Source organism: Macaca fascicularis, chromosome 14, assembly GCF_037993035.2.
Source record: "Macaca fascicularis isolate 582-1 chromosome 14, T2T-MFA8v1.1".
NCBI lineage: Eukaryota > Metazoa > Chordata > Mammalia > Primates > Cercopithecidae > Macaca > Macaca fascicularis.
In genome coordinates, this window is record NC_088388.1 from 47238448 (window position 1) to 47266343 (window position 27896).

The 27896-nt window shown below is 41.0% G+C and overlaps 2 protein-coding genes across 10 annotated transcripts in view; one reads left to right on the plus strand and one right to left on the minus strand.

The window, feature by feature from the left end:
• The window catches only part of TSG101 (tumor susceptibility 101), a 51497-nt gene extending 50530 nt beyond the window's left edge, over positions 1–967 (plus strand). For all 8 annotated transcript variants that reach the window (XM_065528408.1, XM_065528407.1, XM_074014080.1 and 5 more), the window contains one exon: positions 634–967. In XM_065528408.1, the coding sequence (XP_065384480.1) occupies positions 634–723 (90 nt within the window). In that variant the 3' untranslated portion in view covers positions 724–967. The remainder of the gene's footprint in view (positions 1–633) is intronic.
• A 756-nt stretch (positions 968–1723) lies between these two features.
• Positions 1724–27814, minus strand: LDHAL6A (lactate dehydrogenase A like 6A). Of its 2 annotated transcripts, none has more exons than XM_005578441.5 (8): positions 27620–27814; positions 27055–27189; positions 19566–19683; positions 17920–18093; positions 5352–5525; positions 4502–4619; positions 3340–3463; positions 1724–2554 (listed from the first exon to the last, which is right to left on the minus strand). In XM_005578441.5, exons 1-8 carry the CDS (start codon positions 27755–27757, stop codon positions 2390–2392), a joined length of 1146 nt encoding a protein of 381 aa, XP_005578498.1. In that variant the 5' UTR covers positions 27758–27814; the 3' UTR covers positions 1724–2389. The 2 variants fall into 2 exon arrangements, with proteins under 2 accessions (XP_005578498.1, XP_065384478.1); XM_065528406.2 differs by having other exon boundaries at positions 27548–27814.
• Positions 27815–27896: the final 82 nt, after the last annotated feature.

Genomic DNA, 27896 nt, shown 5'->3' on the forward strand with positions numbered 1-27896 from the left:
TTCTTAGAGTTATATAACTTTAGACCAGTTTTCCCACATCAGACAGCCCTTCAAGGTATCAGGCTGTCCTTTCAAGCCCTCTTGAATGAAAGTTGTCTCAAGCTTAATGCTGTTGTACAGAGGAAAATCTAGTAAGTGAAGTTTGGCTACTGCTGTCTCTTGGGTCATGGAGAACATGGTTTTAGGAATAATAGCAGCCACCCTTGGGATATTTGATCCAGCTGCAGCTGGAGCCAGGTCAGGTCATGTGCTGATCTTGCCTGTCTCCTCACTATGGGGGAATGGCCAAACTATGTGCCTCAGAAGTGGTATAACCACAAGAATGGCTGGATGTAAACCAGAGACCCAAGAGAGGACTCTTTCTGTACAATCTCTTGCTTGAGTGGCATGGCTTAGGAAAAGAAAGTGTAAGTCAAACTCCTGAGCCAGATCCTGCAATGTAATGCTTTCCCTGTTGAGTAAGCCTTTATAATATGAAGTTTAAAAGCCACATGTAATGAGGTATTCTTTCCAAAGGTTGACAGGTTGAGTTAGGGTTCTTAGATCCTATCTAGGTTACAAATTGTCTGATATTTTATGACTGGGCCTAAATCAAAGCCATTCTAAACTATTCAAATTTTTTTCCCCTCCCAGCATGTACGTCTTCTGTCCCGTAAACAGTTCCAGCTGAGGGCACTAATGCAAAAAGCAAGAAAGACTGCCGGTCTCAGTGACCTCTACTGACTTCTCTGATACCAGCTGGAAGTTGAGCTCTTCTTAAAGTATTCTTTTCTTCTCTTCCTTTCTCTTATCAGTAGGTGCCCAGAATAAGTTATTGCAGTTTATCATTCAAGTGTAAAATATTTTGAATCAATAATATATTTTCTGTTTTCTTTTGGTAAAGACTGGCTTTTATTAATGCACTTTCTATCCTCTGTAAACTTTTTGTGCTGAATGTTGGGACTGCTAAATAAAATTTGTTGCATAATTTTTCTCTCCTTTATTGAACTTTAGGAAAGATCCATGAAACCTTAATAAGCCCAACTTTTCATTTAGCAAAAAAAGCATAAAATCCATCTTAAGTTGAAATTAGTATTATTCTACAGCATATGAAGTGAATTAATATGGGGATATACCAAATAGAAATCTAAATTTTGAAATATTTGAAGTTAAAGGATTTGAGTAACTTATCTGTGAAAGGTCCAAGGTGATACTCTCCTACCAACCCTACTAAATTTGTTTCCTTTCTAGGCCTCAGTGAACCATAAGTGTTTTCATCAGAAAGGAGCACAGTGGCAGGTCCAAACTATATACCTGATAACTTTAGGATTAAAGGGAAAGATACAGTGTACCATTGCCTCCCTGCTTTGTCATTTAAAGTTTCGTCTTCATGGTGAGTGATTCTGTAGCCAAGTTTGTGACCACCCAATGAACTATGTAGCTACTGTATGTCCTGCAGAGCTCATCCAGAATAGAATGTTCTTGATCAAAATGAGAGTGCTAGAAGGCTCATGAGGCTATAAAGGAAAGTATATTCCGATTTGGGATGTTATTAAGATAATTAGGCAGCCCATTCTACTCCCAAGAGAAGAACGACCAGTTTAATCTGTTGTCACCAAGGGGTTTACAGCTTAAGACCTTTCCTGTAAAAATTAAAATGCACTCATAAAAGTTACCAGAAGAAAAACCAGCAAGGTCAAATCAAGGTTTTATCTAATGTTAGGAACATTTAGATTACTTTGTGTGTGTGTGTATATATATATTTTTATTTTTACATTGTAGAGGAAATTAAAGCTTTTATTAAATGGCATGTAAACACAGGTATTAAGCCATAGAGAAGAATTACTATGCACCTGATGAAAAGAATCAAGATTTCTATAACACAGCATACACATTCTCATGGACCAGATGGCAGTTACGTATACATACAAGGCAAGTACTAAAAGATACCAAAAACATCTTTGATGCCATCACTTTTGTTTGGAAAAAAAAAAAGTGTCGTCCATCATCTGGATACTAAATCAAAGCTAAGGCCAAGCACAGTGGCTCGCCCCTGTAATCACAGCACTTTGGGAGTTCAAAACCCCATCTCTACAAAAAAATACAAAAATTAGCCAGGCATGGAGGCACACACATGTGGTCCCACCTACTCTGAAGGCTGAAGTGGGAGGCTCACCTGAGTTCGGGAGGTCAAGGTTGCAGTGAGCCGTGATGGTGCCACTGCATTCCAGCTTGGGTAACAGAATGAGACCCACTCCCCAAAAAAAAGCTGGAAGGCTACACTAAATAGGTCACTCTTTCCTCTATTTTTCTAACTTTTAGAAATTCAAATTTATTTTAAAGTTTGACATATACAATTCCATAACTACTATTTCATCTTCAATCTATAGAATGGTAACTTTAAGCAACTTTAAAACTTGAGTTCCTTCTGAATTTCCCAGAGTGTTTCTGCACTCTTTTGCAAGCAGGCCTCCTCTTCAAGGGTCAGTTTCACTTTTATGAGGTCTGTGATGCCATTCTCTCCCAGGATACATGGGACACTAAGGAATATTTCTTCATTTATTCCATAGAGGCCCTGAAAGTAAAGACTTAAAAATTATTCCTTTTTTAACTTTTAACAAAGGTCTGCAATATGAGAAACAACAGTTGTGAGGTGAATGAATAACAGATTGATAGTACAAACTATGGCAGAGTACCAAGACAGAGAACAATTTAAAACATGATTAGACATATTTATTGTTCAGTTTCAACCCACCATCTCTCCACATGGGCCCCAGCCTCCTGCCATGTTTGCTGGGGCCCACCCTTCTTTCCTCATCTCCTTACTCCATACCACTTCCTATCAAGAGACCACTTCAAAATTCCTATGACTTTATTTCCAATGATTTAGATCTCTCTTGTTTTATAACCTCTCCCATTTAGACTAGCAGAAGGATCTCACCCATGCCCCAACTCCCCTCTCCCCAGGAGACTGCTAATTCTTTTGTGTCTAGTGCTTTTTTCCTAGATCTCTTCATTGGACATAATCGAAACAAAGAGAACAACTCCAAAGGTACCAAGGTCTGCCCATAGTGGTTCCCAGTGTTTCCAGATACTGGTAGAGTCAGATCACTTAGTTAAATAATCAAGTTGCAAAAACACTCACTTTTATCTAATAAAAGGAAATGTCACGCTAGACCAGGACAAAGGTCTATAAAGATAGACTCTTTCCCCAATCTCCCCACTCTTCAGCAGCAAAGAACAGACTTCAGGAAGAGAGGTTCTTCCATGAGATCAAACCCAAAACCGGAGTGTCTCAAAAATGTTATTTACCCCTGTTTTATGTTGAAGTTAATGATTTTTCAAACGTGAATGTCCTACCTTACTTAGGGTAGAAACTGGATGCACTCTCCTGAGATTCTTCAAAATACTTTCTGTTAAATCAGCTACAGATAGGCTAATGCCCCAAGAAGTATAACCTTTCATTTTGACCATCTCATAGCCACTGTAGTTAGAAGAAACCATAAACATAAGTTAGTTGAGAAGATCCACTTGTCATTGAACTTCCACTTTATAGCATCCTATCTAACAATGCCACAAAACTGCAATGACTCCATCAACAACTTCTCCTAGAAATTACTTGGAGTATGTATGCATTTTTTTCTTAAGTCTTGCTCTGTCGCCCAGGCTGGAGGGCAGTGGCTCAATCTCGGCTCACTGCAACCTCCACCTCCCAGGTTTAAGCAGTCTTCCCTCCTTAGCCTCCTGAGTAGCTGGGATTACAAGTGTGCACCACCATTTGTGGCTAATTTTTGTATTTTTAGTAGAGCTGGGTTTTCACCACGTTGGCCAGGCTGTTTTCATACTCCTGACCTCAAGTGGTCTGCCCACCCTGGTCTCTCAAAGTGGTAGGATTAGAGGCATGAGCCACCACGCCTGGCCATATGTATGCCTTTTTTAGGGAGGGTCTCAGCTGGAGTGCAGTGGCACCATCAGAGCTCGCCTTGACCTCTTGGGCTCAAGCAAGCCACCATACACTCAGCTAATTTTTTTTTTTTTTTTTTCGTAGAGATGGGGTCTCCCTATGTTGCCCAGGCTGGTCTCATACTCCTGAGCTCAAGTGATCCTCCCACCTCAGCTTCCCAAAGTGCTGGGATTATAGGCATGAGCCACCATGCCTTGCCATGGTGGTTAAACATTAGAGTTACAAGTACAGAGATGCAGAAATTAATATGGAATTAATTCCACCACTAACAATAAACACTATATAGCAAGTGTTTGAAAAAATACATTGTCAGTCAACAAGTGAGCCCCTACCATGTGCTCAATACTGGGTTAGGCTCAGGAATGAGCAACATAGAATCAGTCCCTGACTGTTGAAGAATTTATAATCTGGTGAATATGATCACACAAAAAAGCAGAAGTGCAAATAAAAATATGGGAAATACAACAACATATACTTAAGGGACTAATCTCAACCTTCTAACAGAGTTCAGGCTCACAACTTCTAAGGTACTGAAAATGTGAAACTAGCGTGTATTACCTGGAAATCACTTTTTTGTGGACATTTTCCCACTGCTCAGGATCTTTATCAGTTCCTATATCTGGGTTCAGATCCTTCAGAGGGACACCAGCAATGTTCACACCACTCCACACAGGAACTAAGAAAGAGATACCCAAAATCCCACTTCTTACAGCATAGTATTAGCAGGGTTTTGGTTTTTGACCTTAGCAAAACTGTTATGAGTGGTTTTCAACTAGGAATGTTCTGATATCTGAGCCCCACTCCAGATATTCTAAATCCAGATCTCCACAGAGGGGGATCCACAATTCTATTATCTTGGCAAAGATTCTGCAAATAAGAAAATTGCAGTTTTAAACTTTCCACTAAGAAGTTTTAGTTTTTCTACCTTTTAAGTCTTTTTCCATAGCCAAGGTTTATATTAAATAGATTTCAAAGGTTTTTTAGCCAGAAGACACTAAGAGGGGAGAAAAAGACTATTACCACAGTACTCTTTCTCTTCCCTCTTACATTCTTCAGTTATACCCATCCCTTAATCTGAAGAATGCCTACTACATGAAGTACACTGCTGACCTTTGTGAACTAGAGTGTCCCAAATTAAATACAAACTATGTCGTGTTACTTAGTTCTCTATTTAAGAAAAGCATTATAATCCTAGCCATCCATATGTAGGATTATAGTGTCAATCTCACATTTTTCAAATCTGTATTTTTTGTTATTTTAAAAATAAGTGTAGTAAAAAATTACTACTAAAAGGGCCTAAAGTGGAATAAAGTCTTTTCTCCCCTCCCAGGAGCTACTTTGCATTAAATGTCTATATGATTGGTAGGAAATAGATATTGCAGAGGCTCCAATCGTGCCTCAGCCTTACCACTTGAGTCGCCATGCTCTCCAAGGATCAGCCCATGACAGCTTTCAGAGTGGATGCCAAGCCTTTGCCCAATAAAGTAACGAAAACGAGCAGAGTCCAGATTACAACCACTTCCAATAACACGGTTTTTGGGAAATGCGCTCAACTTCCAGGCTACATAAGTTAAGATATCCACTAAGAAGAAAAAGTTCATATCAAGAAACGTCCTCATCTGCAAGGATACGTTTTTTAGATTTACCTAACTTAAAACTAGTAAATCTGATGTTTTGTGGAGGGGGCCAGAAACATGGTTTTCTATCCAACCCCAGCTATACCCCAACTCTAAGAATATCTACCAAATAGAAGTAATGAAAAACCTTTTTGTTGATACTTTGCATAGCTTGGTATGCAGAAACAGAATGTTCACAGAAAATTCTGAGAAATATGAATAAACAAATACTCTTATCAAATCTTTCAAATAATTTTGCTCAGAGAATAACCCATTTTCAACGAAAAGCATAGTTAAGAGGGGAACAGAGGGATGGGCACAGTGGCTCACACCTGTAATCCCAGAACTTTGGGAGGCTGAGGCGGGCGGATCACGAGGTCAAGAAATTGAGACCATCCTGGCCAACATGGTGAAACCCCATCTCTACTAAAAATAGAAAAATTAGCTGGGTGTGGTGGCATGCACCTGTAGTCCCAGCTACTCAGGAGGCTGAGGCAGGAGAATCGCTTGAACCTGGGAGGCAGAGGTTGCAGTGAGCCGAGATCACATCAGCTGCACTCCAGCCTGGCGACAGAGCGACACTGCATCTCAAAAAAAAAAAAAAAAAAAAAAAGGAGTTGGGGAGAACAGAAAGAAACAAGTATAAATCCCAGCTACTTGGGAGGCAGAGATGGAGGGATCCCTTAAGGCAAGCAATCATTCAAGACCATCCTGGGCAATATAGCAAAACTGCATCTCCAAAAGGAAAATAAGCCAGGCGCGTGGTGCCATGTGCCTATTGTTCCAACTACTTGGGAGGCTGAGCCAGGTGGATCACGTCAGCTCAGGAGATCAAGCTGCAGTGAGCTACTATCACACCACTGTACACCAGCCTGGGCAACAGAGCAGGAACAAGACCAACTGTGTCTCTGTCCCAGTAGGGAAGGGATAAATTTTTGACACAGTGTGATATTTGAGTGTCAGTTATTTTAAACATTATTAGCTTTATCAGAATTTTTTTCTTGAAGTTAATTTTTAAAATGATAATACCAAAAAGAAGGTCAGTGTAGCTATAATAGCAAATAATAGAATTTTCAACAAGAAAGCATTAATGGGGGTAGAGATAATACATTTATGTATGTATAATATGTATATAATATGTAATATATATGTATTATCTCTATTATGTATCATACACATTTATGTATTATCTCTGTATCCCCACTAACACATAATTACATTATATACAATTATGTATAACATATGTATTAAACATGTATTCTCATTAATGTATGAGATATATAAAACAATGCAACAATTTAACAACTGTACATTTATATATACTTAATATAGCCTCAAAATATATGAAAAAAATTAGGAACTGTAGATTTGATTCATAAGCATAGTAGACAATTTTAACATACTTTTGTTATAAACTGATTTATAAAGTTAATTTTGCAAAACTAAATAAAATTAATAAGTATAATCAAATAAAGATCATCATGCCCATTAAAGTCCATAATACATCAGGAATTTTTTTTTTTACAAACACTATTATCTGGATCACAAAGTGTTAACAGACTCTAAAGAACTGATCAGACAACCCAATTCAGTTATATCAGAATCAACCACAATAAAATTTTTTTAAATGTTGAAACATACACTTTTTTTTCTGAGACAGGGTCTCGCTCTGTCACCAGGCTGGAGTGCAATGGCGTGATCTTGGCTCACTTTCTACCTCTGCCTCCTGGGTCCAAGTGATTTTCCTGCCTCAGCCTCCCGAGTAGCTGGTACTACAGGTGTGTGCCACCACGCCTGGCTAATTTTTATATTTTTAGTAGTGATGGGGTTTCAGCGTGTTGGCCAGGATGGTCTCGATCTCTTGACCTCGTGATCCACCCACCTTGGCCTCCCAAAGTGCTGGGATTACCGACATGAGCCCCTGTGCCTGGCCCCAAAAATACACTTTTAAATGACTCATTGAGTTAAAGAGGAAGTAAGACAAGGGATTACAATATATTTAAAACGAAAATACAAAGTACAATGAAACAAAGTTAATAAATAAAATTGTATATGGTGATAAATTTATTTTATTTTATTTTATTTTTGAGACGCACTCGTTGCCCAGGCTGGAGTGGAGTGGCGCAATCTCTGCTCACTGCAACCTCCGCCTCCTGGGTTCAAGTGATTCTCCTCCCTCAGCCTCCCAAGTAACTGGGATTACAGGCACCAGCCACCACGCCCGACTAATTTTTGTAGTTTTAGTAGAGGTAGGGTTTTACCATGTTGGCCAGGCTGGTCTCAAACTCCTGACCTCAGGTGATCCACCTGCCTCGGCCTCCCAAAGTGTTGGGACTACAGGCGTGAGCCACTGCACCCGGCCTAATTTATATTTTTTAATGCATTTTTAAAACAAAGATTTTTTAAAATCAGTGACAAGCGTTATTTTAACAGTAAAATAAAAGGAAGGAAAGAGTATCGAATAGTAGGAAAAATTATTTTTTTAATAGAGACAGGGTCTTGCTATGCTGCCCAGGCTGGTCTAACTCCTGACTTCAAGCAATCCTCCTGCCCCAGCCTCTCAAAGTGCTGGGATTACAGATGTGAGTGACCATGCCCAGCCTAAAAAATATTTTTTTAAAAACAGCATCAGAGGCCGGTTGCGGTGGCTCACGCCTGTAATCCCAGCACTTTGGGAGGCCAAAGCCAGTGGATCTCCTGAGGTCAAGAGATTGAGACCATCCTGGCCAACATGCTGAAACCCCGTCTCTATTAAAAATACAAAAATTAGCTGGCCATGGTGGTGCGCGCCTGTAGTCCCAGCTATTTGGGAGGCTAAGGCAGGAGAATCACTTGAACCCGGGAGGCGGAGGTTGCAGTGAGCCGAGATCGCACCACTGCACTCCAGCCTGGCAACAGCGAGACTCCGTCTGAAAAACAGAAAAGAAAAGAAACATACGTCATCACCAGGCGTGGTGGCTCACTCCTGTAATCCCAGCACTTTGGGAGGCCAAGGTGGGTGGATCACGAGGTCAGGAGTTTAAGACCAGCCTGGCCAACATGGTGAAACCCCGTCTCTACTAAAAATACAAAAATTAGCCAGGTGTGGTGGCGGCCACCTGTAATCCCAGCTACTCGGGAGGCTGAGGCAGAGAATTGCTTGAACCCGGGAGGCAAAGGTTGCAGTGAGCTGAGATTGCACCACTGGGCTCCAGCCTGGGTGACAGAGCGAGACTCCGTCTCAAAAAAATAAAAAATAAAAAAATAATAATAATAAAAGAAAAAGAAAAATACTTTAAGCAGCAGCTTTACCCCATAAATGCAAAGGTGGTTCAATATCAAAAAATCTGTCAACATATTACACCAGATGAGATTTAAAGTAAAAGATATATATGATCATTTTAACTATAGGAAAACTCATTCAAGGATTAAAAAAATAAAACTAAACAATCTGGGAACAGAAGGAAACTGCTTTTTATCTCAAAAAGGTATCTATCAAAATCCAAAGCAAACATACATTATGAAGAAAACTTAGAAGCATTTTCATTAAAGTCAGAAACAAGACAAGGATACCCACTATCACTGTTTCTGTTTAACATTATACTGGAGAGTCTTCTAGATTATGCAACAGGACAAGGGAGAAAAAAAACTCCTAAGAATAAACCAAGGCCAGACACGGTGGCTCACACCCGTAATCCCAGCTTACAGGGAGGCCGAGGTGGGAGGATCACTTGAGACTAGGAGTTTGAGACCAGCCTGGGCAACATAGCAAGACCTCGTCTCTACAAAAAATTTAAAAAGTAGTCAGGTGTGGTGGCATACACCTTTAGTCCGAGATACTTGGGAGGCTGAGACAGGATCACTTGAGCCCAGGGGTTCAAGGTTACAGTGAGCTATGGTTGTGCCACTGCACTTCAGCATAAGTGGCAAAGCAAAAGCCTGTGTCTGTCTGTCTACCTACCTAACCTACGTGCCTACCTACCTTCCTTCCTTCCTTTCATCTATCAATTAGTTTTTATAAACAGACCAAAGTCCTTATTTGGAGATGGTAGAATTATCTAATAGAAAACTTCTGATAATGCCTGCTTGCCTGGGACTTTGAGGAGCTACTATAGGAGCAATTATTTTGTTTACTAAAACTGAGTACCTTCCTATCTCTTTGACATATGTTTACAAAGCCTGGGTAAAAATGGTATAAATTACTTTTGAACCATCTCCACATTCTGAGGCCTTCAGCAGGGCAATGAAGAGGTGTTCTATGTGTAGAATTTGCAGTATCAAAAATAAGAAAATACTCATAAGTGAGGAAATGTGTTGTTTTTATTTAAGTGTAGTAGGACAATATTTCACAAATCATTCTACAAAGTGATTTGTCCTGCTATTTCTGCAGTTTCAAAATAGGTGTTTTTTAGAACCATTCACAAAAATTTCCAGTAGTGAAGTCAGAATTATTTGGGGAAAAACAGGTAAGGTAAAGAGTTCACTTTCATATTACTTGGATTAAACCTCTTATTTTCTTATAGGCTCAGTCATTAACAAAGTAGCAGCTTTCAACTAAATCAAATGTCTAAAATAAATATTAACAACTCTTATTTGAAAAATCTATTTGTTCTTGTTTTAGATAATTAGAATAGTATTTTTTTAAGCATTTGTTGGTACCTTTTCCATTTGGTTGAACTTTTAACTTAGCTTTATGTAATAACTCATACTTTAAAAATGATAAATGCATCAAATTCTATCCTAAACATATGAAGACAATTTAAGATTCAGAATCGTGTAGTCGATCTCTGTGAAGAACATAATTTCTAATTTGTCTTTCTTGTAAATCCATATTTTTTATGGCAGATTTAATATAAGTACTCAAATAGTAGAAATTAGACACTTAAAAGATATGAAGATGACATCTTTTGTCCTCTAAAACAATGTTTTCTAAACACGTAGTATTTCCATTAATGTAGAAGTTAGAGCTTCTGTTCCCTGTTTAATACCCATTGACGGTAAAAAGTGATACTGAAACAGTCTGATCATACCACTATTTAAAATGGTAAGCATTCATTCTAATACCTGAAATGGAGAGAAGTATGCGTAGAAATGTCTAAGTTTTCTCACACATAAAGCTATCAAGTGAAAAACCTCAGTTAGTCATGCTGGGCCTTAAGAGGTTCGTCACCTGCCATTGAAATGCAAGGGGATTGGGGGACCTCCACCAGGCCCTGGGTCTGGAACTGAGAAAGTGACCTGTTTTAATTGGTAAACTGAAAACAGAGCAAGTAACTCAGCTGTGTCCCAGGGTACCCAACCACATTTTTGAGGTAAATGACTATAGATTTGAAGAAAAGGTTAAACTTTTCCTAAATCTTTGATCTTCAATTGTTTAGGTTCTCTTCCTGTATTATTTTACATTCCCTCCCTTACCGTACTGCCTTCTAAATTTTCCATTTTCCACTTCTATTTGGTCATTTAGTTCATGTAAATAATTAGTTACTGGAACTTTTTAATTTGTTTAAAAAAAAAAAAAAAGTCCTAAATACTCTTAAATCAACAGTTACAAACCTCCATAAGCCATTCTGGGTAGATTTTTCTTTTTAAAAAAATTTTTTTTTTTTTTTTAAACAGAGACAGGGTTTCACACTATTTTGCCCAGGCTGGTCTTGAACTCCTGGGCTCACGCAATCCTCCCACCTCAGCCTCCCAAAGTGCTAGGGATTTTAGGTGCGAACCACCACACCCAGCCTCATTCTGAATAGTTTTGAAATTAATACGTAGTATTTGTTATGTCTTGTGCTCCACATTTCCACAGTAATAAACTAAAATCCTATTTTAAAATAATGTCAACAGCGTGTTATTTATCATTGAAATAAGATCTGGATGCAATTTTTTATTTTATTTAAAAAACCTGGCCAGGTATGGTGGTTCATGTCTGTAATCCCAGCACTTTGGGAGGCCAAGGCGAGTACATCACTTGAGGCCAGGAGTTGGAGACCAGCCTGGCCAAACATGGCGAAACTCCGGCTCTACTGAAAATACAAGAATTAACTGGGCATGATGGTGCGCGCCTGCAATCCCAGCTACTTGGAAAGCTGAGGCACAAGAATCACTTGAACCCAGGAGGTGGAGACTGTAGTGAGCCAAGTTTGTGCCACTGCACTCCAGCCTGAGTGACAGAGCAAGACCCTGTCTCAAAAAAAAAAAACAAAAAAATCAAAAAAACCTTCTAAAATGTACAGTTTTACGTTTCTACCACTACATGGATAAAGTTATGCACTTAGGTAAGATAAATTTTTAACATAAAGAAACCCTAATTGCTTGTTTTAATTTTTAAAATTTCACATTCATATCAGCATAATAAAATATCATATATAAACTAAAACAAAAATTCTTAAAATGGACTGCAGTAGGTCAGTTAGTGAAAATAAAACACTGTTGAAATGTGGCCAGGCACTGTGGCTCACACCTGTAATCCCAACACTTTGGGAGGCTGAGGTGAACAGATCTCTTGGGGTTAGGAGTTTGAGACCAGACTGGCCATCATGGTGAAACCCCATCTCTACTAAAAATACAAAAATTAGCCAGGCGTGGTAGGTCACGCCTGTAATTCCAGCTACTTGGGAGGCTGAGGCAGGAGAATGGCTTGAACCCGGGAGGTGGATGGAGGTGGCAGTGAGCCAAGATCACCCCACTGCACTCCAGCCTGGGCAACAGACCGAGACTCCATCTCAAAAAAAAAAAAAAAAAAAAAAAAAAAAAAGTGTGCTAGGTAAATAAATGTGAGTATTGCTGTGAAGTTAGTAATGTTTAAAAAATAGCACCACAATCATCATAACTATTAATACATTCAGTTTTTATCCATGATTTGCCAAAGTAAAAATTGGCACATCCTTTAAAGGGAGATTTCTAAAGGAACTTAAGAACTTCTAAAAGTGTCAATGGTGATTCATTTAAATGATACTTTTCCTGACCTTAAAATTCTGATTTGAACTTGCACTCCATTGTGTAGTGATGCTGCCTCTAAATATTACACATGTGTGAAGCCTTTCCTCTACTACAGAATCACTAAAACCAAGCCTTGAGGACTGTGGAGACACGGGAGCTGCATCTGAAGGCAGTCCTGCATAGGAATTAGTACCTGCACCTGAGAAACCCCTCTCTATCCAGATTGCTCTCAGAATTACCTTTTCTTTCACCAAAATTTTAGTTAAATATTACCATTCAGTGCCACACAGTGGCTCACGCCTGTAATCCCAGTACTTTGGGAGGCCAAGGCAGGCGGATCACTTGATACCAGGAGTTCAAGACCAGCCTGACCAACATGGTAAAATCCCATCTGTACTAAAAATACAAAAATTAGCTGGGCATGGTGGCACGTGCCTGTAATCAGCTACTTGGGAAGCTGAGGCACGAGAATTGCTTGAACCTGAGAGGCAGAGGTTGCAGTGAGCCAAGATTGCACCGCTGCACTCCAGCCTGGGCGACAGAGAGAGAGACTATCTCAAAAAAAATAAATATTATTCAGGGGGGAAAAAAATCTTTCCTGAGTGGTATCAATTTTTGGTAGCTTAATAATGCTAATTTAAAGTTGTCAGTTTTTTGTTTTGTTTTTTTATAAGAGTAATGAAGTTAATTATTTCTTTTAACTTTTGAAGCACCTGAAATTTTGAAGATGGTTCTTAGTGAACCATTTTAACAAACTCACTAAAATAATGGAGAAGACTTTCTTCAACATGATTCTAATATCAGAAAAAGTTTTCTAAATAGATATAGAAGATATATTTGATAGTGTGTACTATAACTGCATACACTATCAAGCAAATACAGAACTAAGCTGTTAAATCATTTGAGATTGAGATTTTTTGATTTTTTTCCTCATTTTTACTGCTCTTAATGGCAGACAGCCAGTATATAAAACACAGAAAAAGTATCCTCTGAATGTGCTTATTAGACATATTAGTCAATAAATTAAATATTCTTTAATAGACTTCTGCCATAATGCACAGAGAAGCATCTTTTGCAAATGTGCTTCTAAAATCTGCGGTGGGAGTGTGGTGGGCCAGTTAATGTCGCCAAGCAAGTGATGCTTAGTTTGTGTTTCCTCATTTGTTATCATATAACCTTAATGATGTGGGACTTTGAGGGTGGAGGCTTTTTAGTGCAAATTAAAACAAAGTAGGTTGGGGATTCATTTCACATTTACTGTTTGTATTAACTTACTGTCCCTACAGACGTCAGCGCCCTGAATGGTTAGAGAAATTAATGAAGGAGCTCCATCAGGTGCCTTCACAACTCTTGAGTCTTATCAGAATCTCTCCACAGCTCTCATTTCAAAAATGACACTGTGAGATTTCAGGATGTGAAAACACTTACTGGAAAGTAAGAAAATATAAAATACTATTATACAATGTGATAATGTATCATCAGCTTGTTATTTTCAGTGTGCTTCCATGTAGCGCCAGACTACCATTTCTGAATTTTGGATTTGGTATTTTTTTTAAAGAATCAAACTCTTGGCCGGGCACGGTGGCTCAAGCCTGTAATCCCAGCACTTTGGGAGGCCGACGCGGGTGGATCACGAGGTCAGGAGATCGAGACTATCCTGGCTAACATGGTGAAACCCCGTCTCTACTAAAAATACAAAAAACTAGCCGGGCGTGGTGGCGGGCGCCTGTAGTCTCAGCTACTTGGGAGGCTGAGGCGGGAGAATGGCGTGAACCCGGGAGGCGGAGCTTGCAGTGAGCCGAGATCACGCCACTGCACTCCAGCCTGGGAGACACAGCGAGACTCCGTCTCAAAAAAAAAAAAAAAAAAAAAAAAAAAAAAAGAAACTCTTAAAAAGAGCAAATGCTTACACCAATAGCCTGTATGAAGGAAAATTTATGTGAAAGCCAAAGATATGCATGCAGTTAAATATATAAATAAATATCTCAATGCCATACAAAAAGAACTTTTGATAATCTATTAACTATTTTAAAAAAGAAAAAACAGAGCCTCAAACTTGTGGGACACCGTTAAGCACACCAACATATATATGCATGTATGGTAGCACCAGAAGGAGGGGAGAGGAGCAGAAAATTATTCAAAGAAATAACAGCTGAAACTTCCCAAATAGAAAAACATTACACATCCAAACCAGGTGCAGTGGCTCATGCCTGTAATCCCAGCACTTTGGGAGGCTGAGGTGGGCAGATCAGTTCGGGTCAGGAGTTCGAGACCAGCCTGGCCAACATGGAGAAACCCCATCTCTACTAAAAATACAAAAAATAAGCCAGGAGTGGTGGTGAGTGCCCATAATCCCAGCTACTCAGGAGGCTGAGGCACGAGAATCACTTGAATCCAGGAGGCAGAGGTTGCAGTGAGCTGAGATCACGCCATTGCACTCCAGTCTGGGCCACAGAGCAAGACTCCGTCTCAAAACAAGAAGAAGAAAAAAAAAAAAAAAAACCTATACATCCAAGCTGCTCAATGAATTCCAAGTGGTATAAACTGAAAGACTTTCACACTTCGACACATCATAGTCAAACTGTTAAAAGCCAAAGAGAAAATATTGGAAACAGCAAGAAAAAAACAACTTATTAAATACAAAAGAACCAAAATAAATCAGCAGCAATCCCTATCAAAATCCTTGTTGGTTTTACTTTAGAAATTGACCAGCTGATTCATAAATTCATAAGGAAATGCTAAGGATCTAGACAAGCAAAAAAAAAAAAATATATATATATATATATATTTTATGGTTTACAGCTTTTTGTTACTACATATGTTTTTCTCCATCTTCTTTCATTTTTAACTTAATATATCATGAAGCTCACTCCATAGTAGTATTTATAAATATGTTGATTACTGTAGCTTTGTGGTAAGTTTTGAAATCAGGATGTGTTAAGTCCTCTGACTGTTCTTTAAGATTATTTTGGGCCAGGCATGCTGGCTCACACCTGTAATCCCAGCACTTTGGTTATGGGTTTATATATATATAGAAAGAGAGAGAGAGAGAGAGTCTTGCCTTGTCACCCAGGCTGGAGTGCAGTGGCATGATCTCAGCTCACTGCAGCCTCCGCCTCCTGGGTTCAAGTGATTCTCTTGCCTCAGCCTCCAGAGTAGCTAGGATTACAGGTGTGCACCACCATGCCCAGCTAATTTTTGTATTTTTAGTAAAGATGGGATTTTGCCATGTTGGCCAGGCTGGTCTCGAACTCCTGACCTCAGGTGATCCACCCGGCTCAGCTCCCAAAGTGCTGGGATATGGCTGGGCGCGGTGGCTTACGCCTGTAATCCCAGCACTTTGAGAGGCTGAGGCAGGTGGATCACCAGACATTAAGAGTTCGAGACCAGTCTGGCCAACATGATGAAACCCCATCTCCACAAAAAATACAAAAATTAGCCGGGCAGTAGTGGCGTGTGCCTGTTATCCCAGCTACTCTGGGGGCTGAGGCACGAGGATCGCTTGAACCCACGAGATGGAGGTTGTGGTGAGTGGGGATGGTGCCACTGCACTCCAGCCTGGCAACAAAGCGAGACTCCGTCTAAAAAAAAAAAAAAAAAAAAAAAAAAAAAAAAAACCCATAACCAAAGTGCTGGGATTACAGGTGTGAGCCAGCATGCCTGGCCCAAAATAATTTTAAAGAACAGTCAGAGGACTTAACACATCCTGATTTCAAAACTTACCACAAAGCTACAGTAATCAACATATTTATAAATACTACTATGGAGTGAGCTTCATGATATATTAAGTTAAAAATGAAAGAAGATGGAGAAAAACATATGTAGTAACAAAAAGCTGTAAACCATAAAAAATGTAAATGGTTACCTATAAAGGGATGGAGGCTATAGGGGAAAGGGCACAGGGACAGAAGCTGGAGACTTGGAATAATTCCTGTTCTCTAGAATTGATGTTGGAGCCATGTGAATATTTTATAAAACTGTGAAACAAAAGTTAAATAGTTCTTCAGCATCGAAATTAAAATGAATAAACTTAATCACGCACTCAACTCAGTTTTGGTCACACAGAGAAAAACTATTCCAAATGATTTTAGAATACAGTAATTTGAATATCCCTAAACTACTAAGCTCAAGACTCATAATCTCTAGCTGTTTGACATTTCCTCTGATCATTTCAGGTATCTTAATTTTTCTCCTCTATATTTAACATCCCCACCTCCTTCCCTCACTGACTCCCACCCGATCGGTAAATTTACCAACCCAGTTAAATGAAACTACCATTCGTTCAGTTACTCAAAGGAAAAATCTAGAAGTTATTTTTTATTCCTCCCTTTCCCTCACTACACACAATCTATCAGCAGTCCTGCACATGTTATCTCCAAAGTCTATTTTGCGTTTGTCCACCTTGTACATGCACCAGTGAGGAGTCTAGTACAATTCTGGAGAGTCAGGCAGGAACTATAGCCCTGCTTTCACTTCTCAAACAGTAATGTGGAAAGCAAACCTCAGCCTTTAGAATATAAATCTTGAAGTCATATGATTAAGCATATTATCTTCCCATACACACCACTTTTTTTTTTTTTTTTTTTTTGGAGACAGGGTCTCACTCTGTCACCCAGGCTGGAGTACAGTGGCGCAATCATGGCTCACTGCAGCCTTGACCTCCCTGGCTGAAGCAATCCTCCCGCCTCAGCCTCCCAAGTAGCTAGGACTACAGGCATGCTCCACCATGCCCTGATAATTTTTGTATTTTTTTTTGTAGAGATGGAGTTTTGTCATGTTGCCCAGGCTGTTCTCAAACTCCTGGATTCAAGCACTTCACCCACCTTGGGCTCCCAAAGTGTTGGGATTATAGGCGTATAGGTGTGAGCCACTGCACCTGGCCTCACACTAGTATTTTTTTAAAGTCATTATAGTATATACACTGATTACAACTGTGCAAAGTACATATTACACTAACAAAACAGAGATTCTGGAATTATATTGGTAGTTTACGATTTAATACTCATTAAATTCTTTTTCTCTTCAAAGTTACTAAACCCACCCCCAAAACCTCCTTCACTGAACAGTGAAAATAAAGCTGACCTATGTAGCCATAAAAAAACAAAATCATGTCCTTTGTAGCAACATGGATGCAGCTGGAGGACATTATTCTAAGCTAATTAATGCAACAATAGAAAACCAAATACCACATGTTCTCACATATAAGTGGGAGCTAAATATGTGGGTGCACATGGACATAAAGATGGGAACAAGTGACACTGGAGACTACTAGACAGGGAGGGAGTGAGGACAGCAAGGGCTGAAAAACTATTAGGTACTTCGCTCACTACCTGGGTGGCAGGATCAGTCCTACCCCAAACCTCATCATCACGCAGTATACCCATGTAATGAACCTATACAGCGTACTCCCGAATTGAAAAGTTGAAAATGTAAAACAACAAAACTGACCTGGATTAGTAACAATAAGCAGTTTGCAGTGAGGGCTATATTGGGTAATATTGGGAATCATTAATTTAAAGATGGACACATTTCGCTGGACTAAATCAAGGCGTGTTTCTCCTTTTTTCTGGCGTGCACCTGCTGTGATAATCACTAGATTGGAGTTTGCAGTGACTAAGTAATCTGGGGAAAGATTAGAAGAAACAATCGATTATGAAAGAAAACATCTGGCATTTAAGTATACTTCCTGTTCACTTCAATCACCACACTATGTTTACCAAAGAGCAGGTTCCCTGAAATCTTCTAGTATGCCCAGACTACTTTTTAATTTCAGGAAATTAGCACTAAGTTTCCCTTGTACATTTTTTTTTAATTAAAAAAAAAAAAAAAACCTAAGTCATGCACAGTGGCTCACGCCTGTAATCCCAGCACTTTGGGAGGCCGACGTGGGTCAATCACTTGAAGTTAGGAGTTCAAGACCAGACTGGCCAATGTGGCAAAACCCCATCTCTACTAAAAATACAAAAATTAGCCAGGCACAGTGGCGGGTGCCTGTAGTCCCAGCTACAAGAGAGACTGAGGCAGAGGTCACAATGAGCCAAGATCACACCACAACACTCCAACCTGGGTGACAGAGCAAGACTCCATTTCCAAAAACAAAAACCTCCTAAGTTGGGTGCAGTGGTGCACCTGTAGTCCCAGTTACTTGGAGGCTGAGACCAAGAGGATCACTTGAGCCCAGAAGTCCAAGTCCAGCCTGGGCCAACATAGCAAGACACTGTCTCAAAAAAACACCTCATCTCCTAAAATATCTTTTGTATTATTTAGACGAAGAGGTCAAAATATGGATTAGTCTGGCAAGAATACTGAGAGATAGATGTGGTGTGAACAGACTTTTGAATAGGGAATTGTTGGTTCATTCATTTGTTCAAATAATTATCTCCTAGGTGCCAAGTGAATAAAGTACAGTAGTGAAGAGCTTAGGCTTTGGACTCAAACAGAACTGAGTTCAAATCCCTACTCCATCACTTTTTTTTTTTTTTGAGACAGAGTTTCACTCTTGTTGCCCAGGCTAGAGTGCAATGGCGTGATCTTGGCTCACCACCACCTCTGCCTCCCGGGTTCAAGCGATTCTCCTGCCTCAGCCTCGTGAGTAGCTGGGGTTACAGGCATGCACCACCATGCCCGGCTAATTTTTGTATTTTTAATAGAGACAGGGTTTCTCTATGTTGGTCAGGCTGGTCTCAAACTCCCAACCTCAGGTGATCCGCCCTCCTTGGCCTCCCAAAGTGCTGGGATTACAGGCGTGAGCCACCATGCCCAGTCCTATCACTTTTAATTAACCTTAGTTCAGAGGTACATCATCTCTTAAATAGAGTTGTGCTTAGGTCAATGTCTCACACACAATAGGCAGTCAGTTCATTGCAGCTGTCATGGTAACTGCTATTACTGCTGCTCACAAGGAACTCAGTCTGGTGCTGTGGGAAACCTTGCAAAGTACAACCTAAGGATCTGAACATGTTATGAGAGCACAGAGTAGGGAGCAACTAGCCTTATCTGTAAAAACTGCAGAGGTCAAAAGAAATAAAGATGATTTTCTTGGATATTTGTTCATGTATATTAGAATATTTATAGTATTTAACTATGACATTAACCTTTGCTGGAGACAATATTTGGCATTTTCATAAAAGGGCTGCCATGTTGAAGATCCATTGTCTCACCCTTCAGTTTGCCTTCATCAGCATCCACAAGGACAAGTTCATCACTCAAACCCTAAAAAACATTATTAGTCAAATGGGTGAGTGTATCTCTTGATTAACTGGAGAATGAAAGAAAATTCTTATATTGGTGATCTGTGTCTAGCTTGTGAATTATCAAAATCAAAGGAAACATAATAAATGATCTCATCATTTCATCATGATATAAAAGTCTAAACCAGAAAAAATACAAGTTACAAAGAGGAACGTTTCAGCTCATCATTAGGAAAACAAAAACAAACTGCGTAGTAAATCGAACAATCTCTGAAAGTCGTCAGCAGCCCCATTTCCCATTTCAGCCGAGGCTGCAGAGTGATAAAGTAGGGCTTCTGCTGAAGGCATTTCTCACCAGACCATGGGCTTCTTGAGAAAAGGAAGTCATTCATCTCCAGCCATCTGGTGCTTACTTATCATCCACCTGGCACAGAGGAGCTCAACGTTTTTTGAATAAATGGTATCTTAGTCCATTTCCTGCTCCTTATAACAGAATGTATGAAACTGAGTACTTTATAAAGAAAAGGAATTTCTTTCTTACAGTTATGGAGGCTGAGAAGTCCAAGGCCAAGGGGCCGGCATCTGGTGAGGGCTTTCTTGCTGGAGGAGACTCTGCAGAGTCCCAAGGCAGTGCAAGGCATCACATGGCAAGGAGGCTGAGATTGCTAAATTCAGGTCTCTTCCTCTTCTTGTAAAGCTACCATTCCTACTCCCCTGATAACCCATTCATCCATAGATTAATCCATGGCAGAACCCTCATGACCCAGTCGACTCTTAAAGGCCCCACCTCTCCATACTGCCACATGGAGGATTAAATTTAAACATGAGTTCCAGAGGGGACAAACATTTAAACCACAGCAAATGGATTAAAATATAAGGCTCCTTCCAACTCAAAAATATTTTAGTTCTATAGTCAGACAGTTATTACCTGCAGAAACCAATTCGTACTATTTATATGATGCTACTTTATATGTAGGAAAGGAGAGAAAATATAGTTCTATTTAAAAAAACAAAACAAAACACTAGAAATACAAGAAACTGATTCAAATAGTTGCCTCAAGTGGATGCTAAGGAAAGGTTGGATGGAAACTAGTGTGACTTCTCCATGTATGTATCTTTTCTTTTTTCTTTTTTTGAGATGGAGTCTCTTGCTCTGTTACCCAGGCTGGAATGCAGTGGTGCAGTCTCAGCTTACTGCAGCCTCCACCTCCTGGGTTCTAGTGATTCTCCTGCCTCAGCCTCCTGAGTAGCTGGGATTATAGGCATGTGCCACCAGGCCCAGCTAATTTTTTTGTATTTTTAGTAGAGACAGGGTTTCACCATGTTGGCCAGGCTGGTCTCAAACTCCTGACTTCAAGTGATCCACCTGCCCTGGTCTCTCAAAGTGCTGGGATTATAGGCGTGAGCCTTAATCCGCACCCAGCCTTGTATGTATCTGTCTGAATTCTACTTTTACTTTTTGTTTCTGAGACAGGGGCTTGCTCTGGCCCCCAGGCAGGAGTACAGTAGCATGATCTTGACTCACTGCAGCCTCAACCTTCTCAGGCTCAGATGATCTTCCCACCTCAGCCTCCTGGGTAGCTGGAACAACAGGTGCTTGCCACCACATCTGACTCATTTTTGTATTTTTTGTAGAGATGGGGTTTCACCATGTTGCCCAGGCTGGTCTCAAAGTCCAGGACTCAAGTGATCCGCCTGCCTCAGCCTATGAAAGTGCTGGGATTACAGGCGTGAGCCTGTGCCCAGCCTACTTTTTTTTTTTTTTTTTTTTTGAGATGGAGTCTCCCTCTTGTTGCCCAGGCTGGAGTGCAGTGGTGCTATCACGGCTCACTGCAACCTCCACCTTCCTAGGTTCAAGCAATTCTACTGCCTCAGTCTCCCAAGTATCTGGGATTATAGGCGCCCGCTACCACGCCCGGCTAATTTTTTGTGTGTTTTTAGTAGAGACAGGGTTTCACCATGTTGGCCAGGCTGGTCTCAAACTCCTGACCTCATGATTCACCTGCCATGGCCTCCCAAAGTGCTGGGATTACAGGCATGAGCCACCGTACCCAGCCTTACTTTCAAACCTTGTAAATGTATTACCTTTTAACTACATATTCTTTTATCTTTATTACATAATATATTTTTCCTTGGAGGAAAAATAGCACCTTTGTGTTAGTGCTGGGAAGTAAATGATCAAGGCGGGGCATGGTGGATCACGCCTGTAATCCCAGCACTTTGGGAGGCTGAAGTGGGCGGATCACGAGGTCAGGAATTCGAGACCAACCTGGCCAATATGGTGAAACCCTGTCTTTACTAAAAATACAAAAATTAGCCAGGCATGGTGGCGCGTGCCTGTAGTCCCAGCTACTCAGGAAGCTGAGGGAGAAGAATCGCTTGAACCCAGGAGGCAGAGGTTGAAGTGAGCCATGATTGCACTACAGCACTCCAGCCTGGGCGACAGAGCGAGATTCCGTCTCAAAAAAAAGAAGTAAATGACCAAGGCCGGGCGCGGTGCCTCACGCATGTAATCCCAGCACTTTGGGAGGCAAAGGTGGGCAGATCACCTGAGGTCAGGAGTTCCAGACCAGCCTGGCCAACATGGTGAAACCCTGCCCCTTCTAAAAATACAAAAATTAGCCGGGCATGGGGGCACATGCCTGTAATCCCAGCTACTTGGGAGGCTGAGGCAGGAGAATCACTTGAACCCGGGAGGGAGAGACTGCCATGAACCGAGATCAGATTGGCCATTGCACTCCAGCCTGTGCGACAGAGTGAGACTCACTCTCAGAAAAAAAGAAAAGAACCAAGCATCCATAATTTAAGCACATATCCAATTCACATTGTTAGAGCTTTTTACCTTTTTTCTTTTTTGAGACAGGGTCTCACTTTGTCACCCAAGCTGGAGTACAGTAGCACATTCATGGCTCACTGCAGCATTAACCTCTTGGGCTCAAGCAAGCCTCCTGCCTCAGCCTCCCAAGTAGCTAGTACTACTAGCAGGTACCACTGCACCTGGCTTTTTTGAGATGGAGTTTCTGCTCTTGTTGCCCAGGGTGGAGTGCAATGGTGCAATCTTGGCTCACAGCAACCTCTGCCTCCTGGGTTCAAGGGATTCTCCTGCCTTAGCCTCCCAAGTAGCTGGGATTACAGGCATGTACCACCACCATGCCCAGCTAATTTTTTATATTTTTTGTAGAAATGGGGTTTCGCCATGTTGGCCAGGCTGGTCTCAAACTCCTGACCTCAGGTGATCCACCTGCCTTGGCCTCCCGAAGTGCTGTGAGGCCACTGTGTGCAGCCACCTAGCTAATTTTTAATTTTTATTCATTTATTTATATTTTAGAGACAGGGTCTTGCTTTGTTGCCTAGGCTGGTCTCAAACTCCTAGGCTCAAGTGATACTCTTGCCTCGGCTTCCCAAAGTGCAGGATTACAGGAATGAGCCACTGCCTGGATCCAGCCTGGATCTTTTTACTCTATTTGAATTACTGGAAATTCAAAGCCAAGCGCTTTAAATTTTAAACTAGACTACAACTGATTAACCTAGAAGTCTAAGCTGTATTGCAAGGAACAGGTTGTTGCTTAATGAAATGCCAAAGCTTCTTGGACACTCAGTTATTCAGAGATTGGAGTCATATGGAACAGTATTACATGGCATTGATAAAGTTATCTTTGAAAGGCAGCTTTGAAAATGTATCATAACCCCAGGAGCAAGGAACATAAATAGCCCAGATCTTGGTTTCTAATACTATTATCCAATAAAAGGAACCAAGTTTCCTTGGAGAAAAAAGGCTGATTCTAGGAGTGGTGCAGAAAATATACAAGATGAAGAACCAGAAACATCTTGAAATGACAAAGAGTAACGAAGCGTTCAAAACCAAACAAAACTCTATACTGATGTAGTATGTCAAAGGCACACAGCAGGCAACTTCAAAGAATTACCAATGGCCACAGCTGGAACAAATTCATACAGAAGTATTAGATTATAATCCAAAGTATAAAGTAAGACCCATGAGTGCATAGTGATATTAACAAATGATTGAATTAATAGGGGAGGAAGGATAAATCTCCCACACAGAAGAATTAAAATAATTCTCCACCCCGTAAGTGTAGGCTGCATATAGGGACTTTCTTCCAAAGAGACCAGTATGGAAAGGGGGAAAATAGTAACTTTACAGTAGAGAAACCTGATAAACACAGTCTCAGTCAGGTAACCGAGGTCAACATCAACACTGAATCATGATAGTATGTACCCGGGATAAGATGTGATGAAAAATGGCACTTTATATGTCTTCCTCCCCAAAACCCAAAACCTTGGTCTCACCATTAAAAAAAAAAAACCACCAAATTCCAACAGAAAGGTGTTCTACAAAATACCTGACTAGTACTCCTCAAAACGCTCAGTCATCAAAGACGAAAAATCTAAAGAAACTGTCATAGTCTAGAGGAGCCCAAGGAGAAACAGTGACTAAATGTCATGTGGTATCATCCTGGATGGGATCATGGAACAGAAAAAGGACATAGGTAAAAACTAAAGAAATCTGAGTAAAGTGTGGACTTTATAGTTAAAGGTGATATGTCAATATCCATTCTATCATCATGACAAATGTACCACACTAAGGTATACAATATGTATTAGAGTTCTCTAGAGGGCCAGGACTAATAGGATAGATGTATATATGAAAGGGAGTTTACTAAGGAGTATTGACCCACATGATCACAATGTGAAGTCCCACAACAGGCCATTTGCAAGCTGAGCAGCAAGGAAGCCAGCCCAAGTCCCAAAACCTCAAAAGTAGGGAAGACAACAGTGCAGCCTTCAGTCCGCAGCCAGAGGCCTGAGAGCCCCTGGCAAACCACTGGTGTAGGTCTCAGAGTTCAAAAGCTGAAGAACTTGGAGTCTGATGTTTGAGGGCAGCAAGCATCCAGCATGAAAGAGAGATGAAGGCGGGAAGACTTAGCCAATCTAGTCCTTCCACGTTCCTCTGCCTGCTTTTATCCTAGACGTGCTGGCAGCTGATTAGATGGTGCTCACCCAGATTGAGGGTAGGTTTGTGTCTCTCGGTCCTCAGACTCAAATGTTAATCTCCTTTGGCAATACCCTCACAGACACACCCAGGAACAATACCCTGCATCCTTCAACCCAATCAAGTTTACACTCAATATTAACCATCACACCATACTAAGGTATAATGTTAATAACTACATGTGGAGTATAAACTATTATCCTTTCAATTTTTCTGTAAATCTAAAACTACTCAAAAAAATAAAGTCTATAAAAATATATCCTAACAATCTCTCTGGACTCTCTTTCCTTATAAAAATGAAAGTAAACAGAGTATCCCATCTTTATATTCACAATCCAGTGCATTTTCCATTTTAATGGGCATCTTTGAGCAATTCTTTCATCCAACTACTAAATATCAATTACAGGAGGCACTGATCTAGATTCGGGATACATCGCTGAAAGAGAATACAAGTGGATCTCACATTACACTAATTAAAGTTTATGTATTACGGTATAACTCAGTAGTTTTTAAAGACATTACTGTTTCTCTACTAGGTTCGTGCCATAAATTCCTGACAATAAAATCCTGAACAATTCCTTTTGAGAATTCCTTATCAGCAAGGAGTTTTTAGGCTATCACCATCTCCTTGAATGACAGAAGTTGCAGTGTCTAGGGCAAGGACAGGGAAAGATTAAAGTGAGCCTTAACCTGAGGCTTTATAGGGGGATTATGTACCCTATTTCCTAAGATATTCAAATGCCATAGTTAGCAACATACTAGAATTCAAGTTCTAGAAGCAGGAGGTGACTGGGAAAGTTCTGCTTCATACCTTTACAGCAGGGAGCATCACTGAGTTTGGACAATGGGTGCTACAGGTGGCATTTTAAGCCTCCAGAGGTAAACCCCCAGTGGAGCCTATGGATACTCTTACATGCCTAGTGTGGCCTGTACCTCCCATCACCAGTTGCAATGGAATGCACTCCTGTCCACCACCTCCACCCGAGATCTAGGACCTCCCATCACAGATAGGGCCATGAAACAGGTGCAGCCCCATGGTACTGCCCTCTCCTCGGCCCCTGGAACCTCCCATCAGAAGCCCCGAAATTCCCTCCACTCCTGCAACCAAAGCTAAGCAGCAGCTGGCAGAGGTAGGAGTTCCAGGGATATGGCTCAGTCTCTCCCCAAATGGCCCTTCAAAGCAGAGGTGATAAATAAATATTTTATTTCAAGCTTTTCTGTATATATTACCTGTATACTTATTCATGCAATTAGAGATAGTCTGTGCCTTTTTTCTCCTCTAAAAAATAGGTCTAATATTTACTTTTCAGGGTTGTAATATTGGATAATTTATAAACATATTATTATTACTGATGTTTAAAAAAATGTGTTGGGCAAAGCAAGGTGACTCACGTCTGTTATCTCAACACTTCAGGAAGCTGAGGCCTCCTGCTTGAGGCCAGGAGTTTGACAGCAGCCTGGGCAATACGTGGAGGCCCCATCAATCAATGAGTCACAGATGCGTTGGTTTTCACCTGTGTGCATTCTTCATTAGCAGTGAGGACACTGCTGATAAAGGCATTACAATAGGTAGGACAAAATGAATCATGGGGAATTTGTATGGCTGGCAGGAGCAGCAGTTGGCTGCGGCCGCTATCCTTAGTGCCACAAGGTCACTATGTCATCTAGATATGAAACCCAGAGGCAATCCTTTAAATCCAATGAATCATGCCAGGTTTAAAGATTATATAAAAGATGGCTTAAAACATTTTACAGATACTTCATTAATAAAAGTATAGCTCAAAATGTCTTATGATTTATTAAAACTTTATGGTAATAAAGTTCGTATCAGGGTAATATTCTTAGAAAGGGGTCAGAATCCTTTTTGGCCTCTGTCTATAGCCATTAAACTTTGTCAGCTGTATCAGTACTAAGAACAGCTAAACACTAAAACTAAGCTAACATGAACGAGGAATGAAGGGAAATAAAGATCTAGAGACTAGGAAATGGGAGAGATATTTCAAGGAAAAAAGATTGTATTTTGTGCTCACAGGCTGCCTACCATCACTGACATGCTTGTATACTGTTTTCTGCCACCTCTTTCTACAGTTTGTTTTGTGAGCTGAGTTTCCAAATCAAGCAAAGGGGTACCTCATATTGTCATTATGTGAAAGCGAAATGTCAACATACTTTCACAGAGATGCTTCTAACATATGATATAATACTATTTTAAAAAAGGAGCGCCCTCTGGGTGGAACAACTTAAAAAAGGGCACCTTTTCCTCTGGTGCCCCTTGTACTGGATCCCCACTCATCCCTTGAACTGGACACAACCTGCACAACCATACACTGTGGCCTTGCCTCCAACCGAGGTGAACCCTGTGGTGCGGAGCACATAACTTACTTTTAATAAGATGCTGATAGCACAGGCCACACCAACCGATCCAGTTCCTACAATGGAGATCTTATTGTGATGAATGGCCTCCTCTTTCGTGAAATTCTTAATAAGTTCACTCTTGACAGTTGCCATCTTGGAAACCTAACAGTGAAGACAAATTGCACAGCCATTTCTAAGACCTGAAATTGGAAATGGCTTGGAATTCCAAGACCTGTGGTGAGAGCGCGTATGGAGAACTTCTGGGCCCCCGTGTGGAAGGAGGTGCAAGACCGACAAATCTGACAGCAAAGAAGCTGGGTAGGTTCTGGCCAGGTAGCTCAGCATCCATGAAGCGGACCAGGGGAAGGAGAAGAAAGCGTGAGTATAGTTAAGAGAAATTAAGAGAGAGAGAGGAAAGGAACAGGGGCTGCTCCATCAAACATGAAACCACAGCTGGGACGGCTCTCCGTCCCGCAGCTGACCCCCTTTTCTCTCCCCTCTACCCTACTTTTCCCCCAACCTCCAGTTCGCAGCTCCCGGACTGCGCCGGGGTCCGCAGGTCCAAGTGCGAGGTACTTCTGGCGACACTCACAGGGGTGAAGGGCCACCCGCGCCTGAGCAGGTCACATGCCGCCTGGCGGAGACACGGAACCATCCTTGGGCAAAAACAATTCGCTCCCGCGGCGCCCGCTCGCTGGCTGCTCCCCAGGACTCTTGCAGCCCAGCTCATGGCCACTCACTCAAGAGTGAAGAAAGAGAATGGAGGAAAGCGGCGTTACAGCTCCTCGAGGCACGAAGGAGATGAATCACCAACTAATAGACGCCGGGTCACCTCCTTACCGCAGCTGCGCGGACCGCACCCAGCTCGT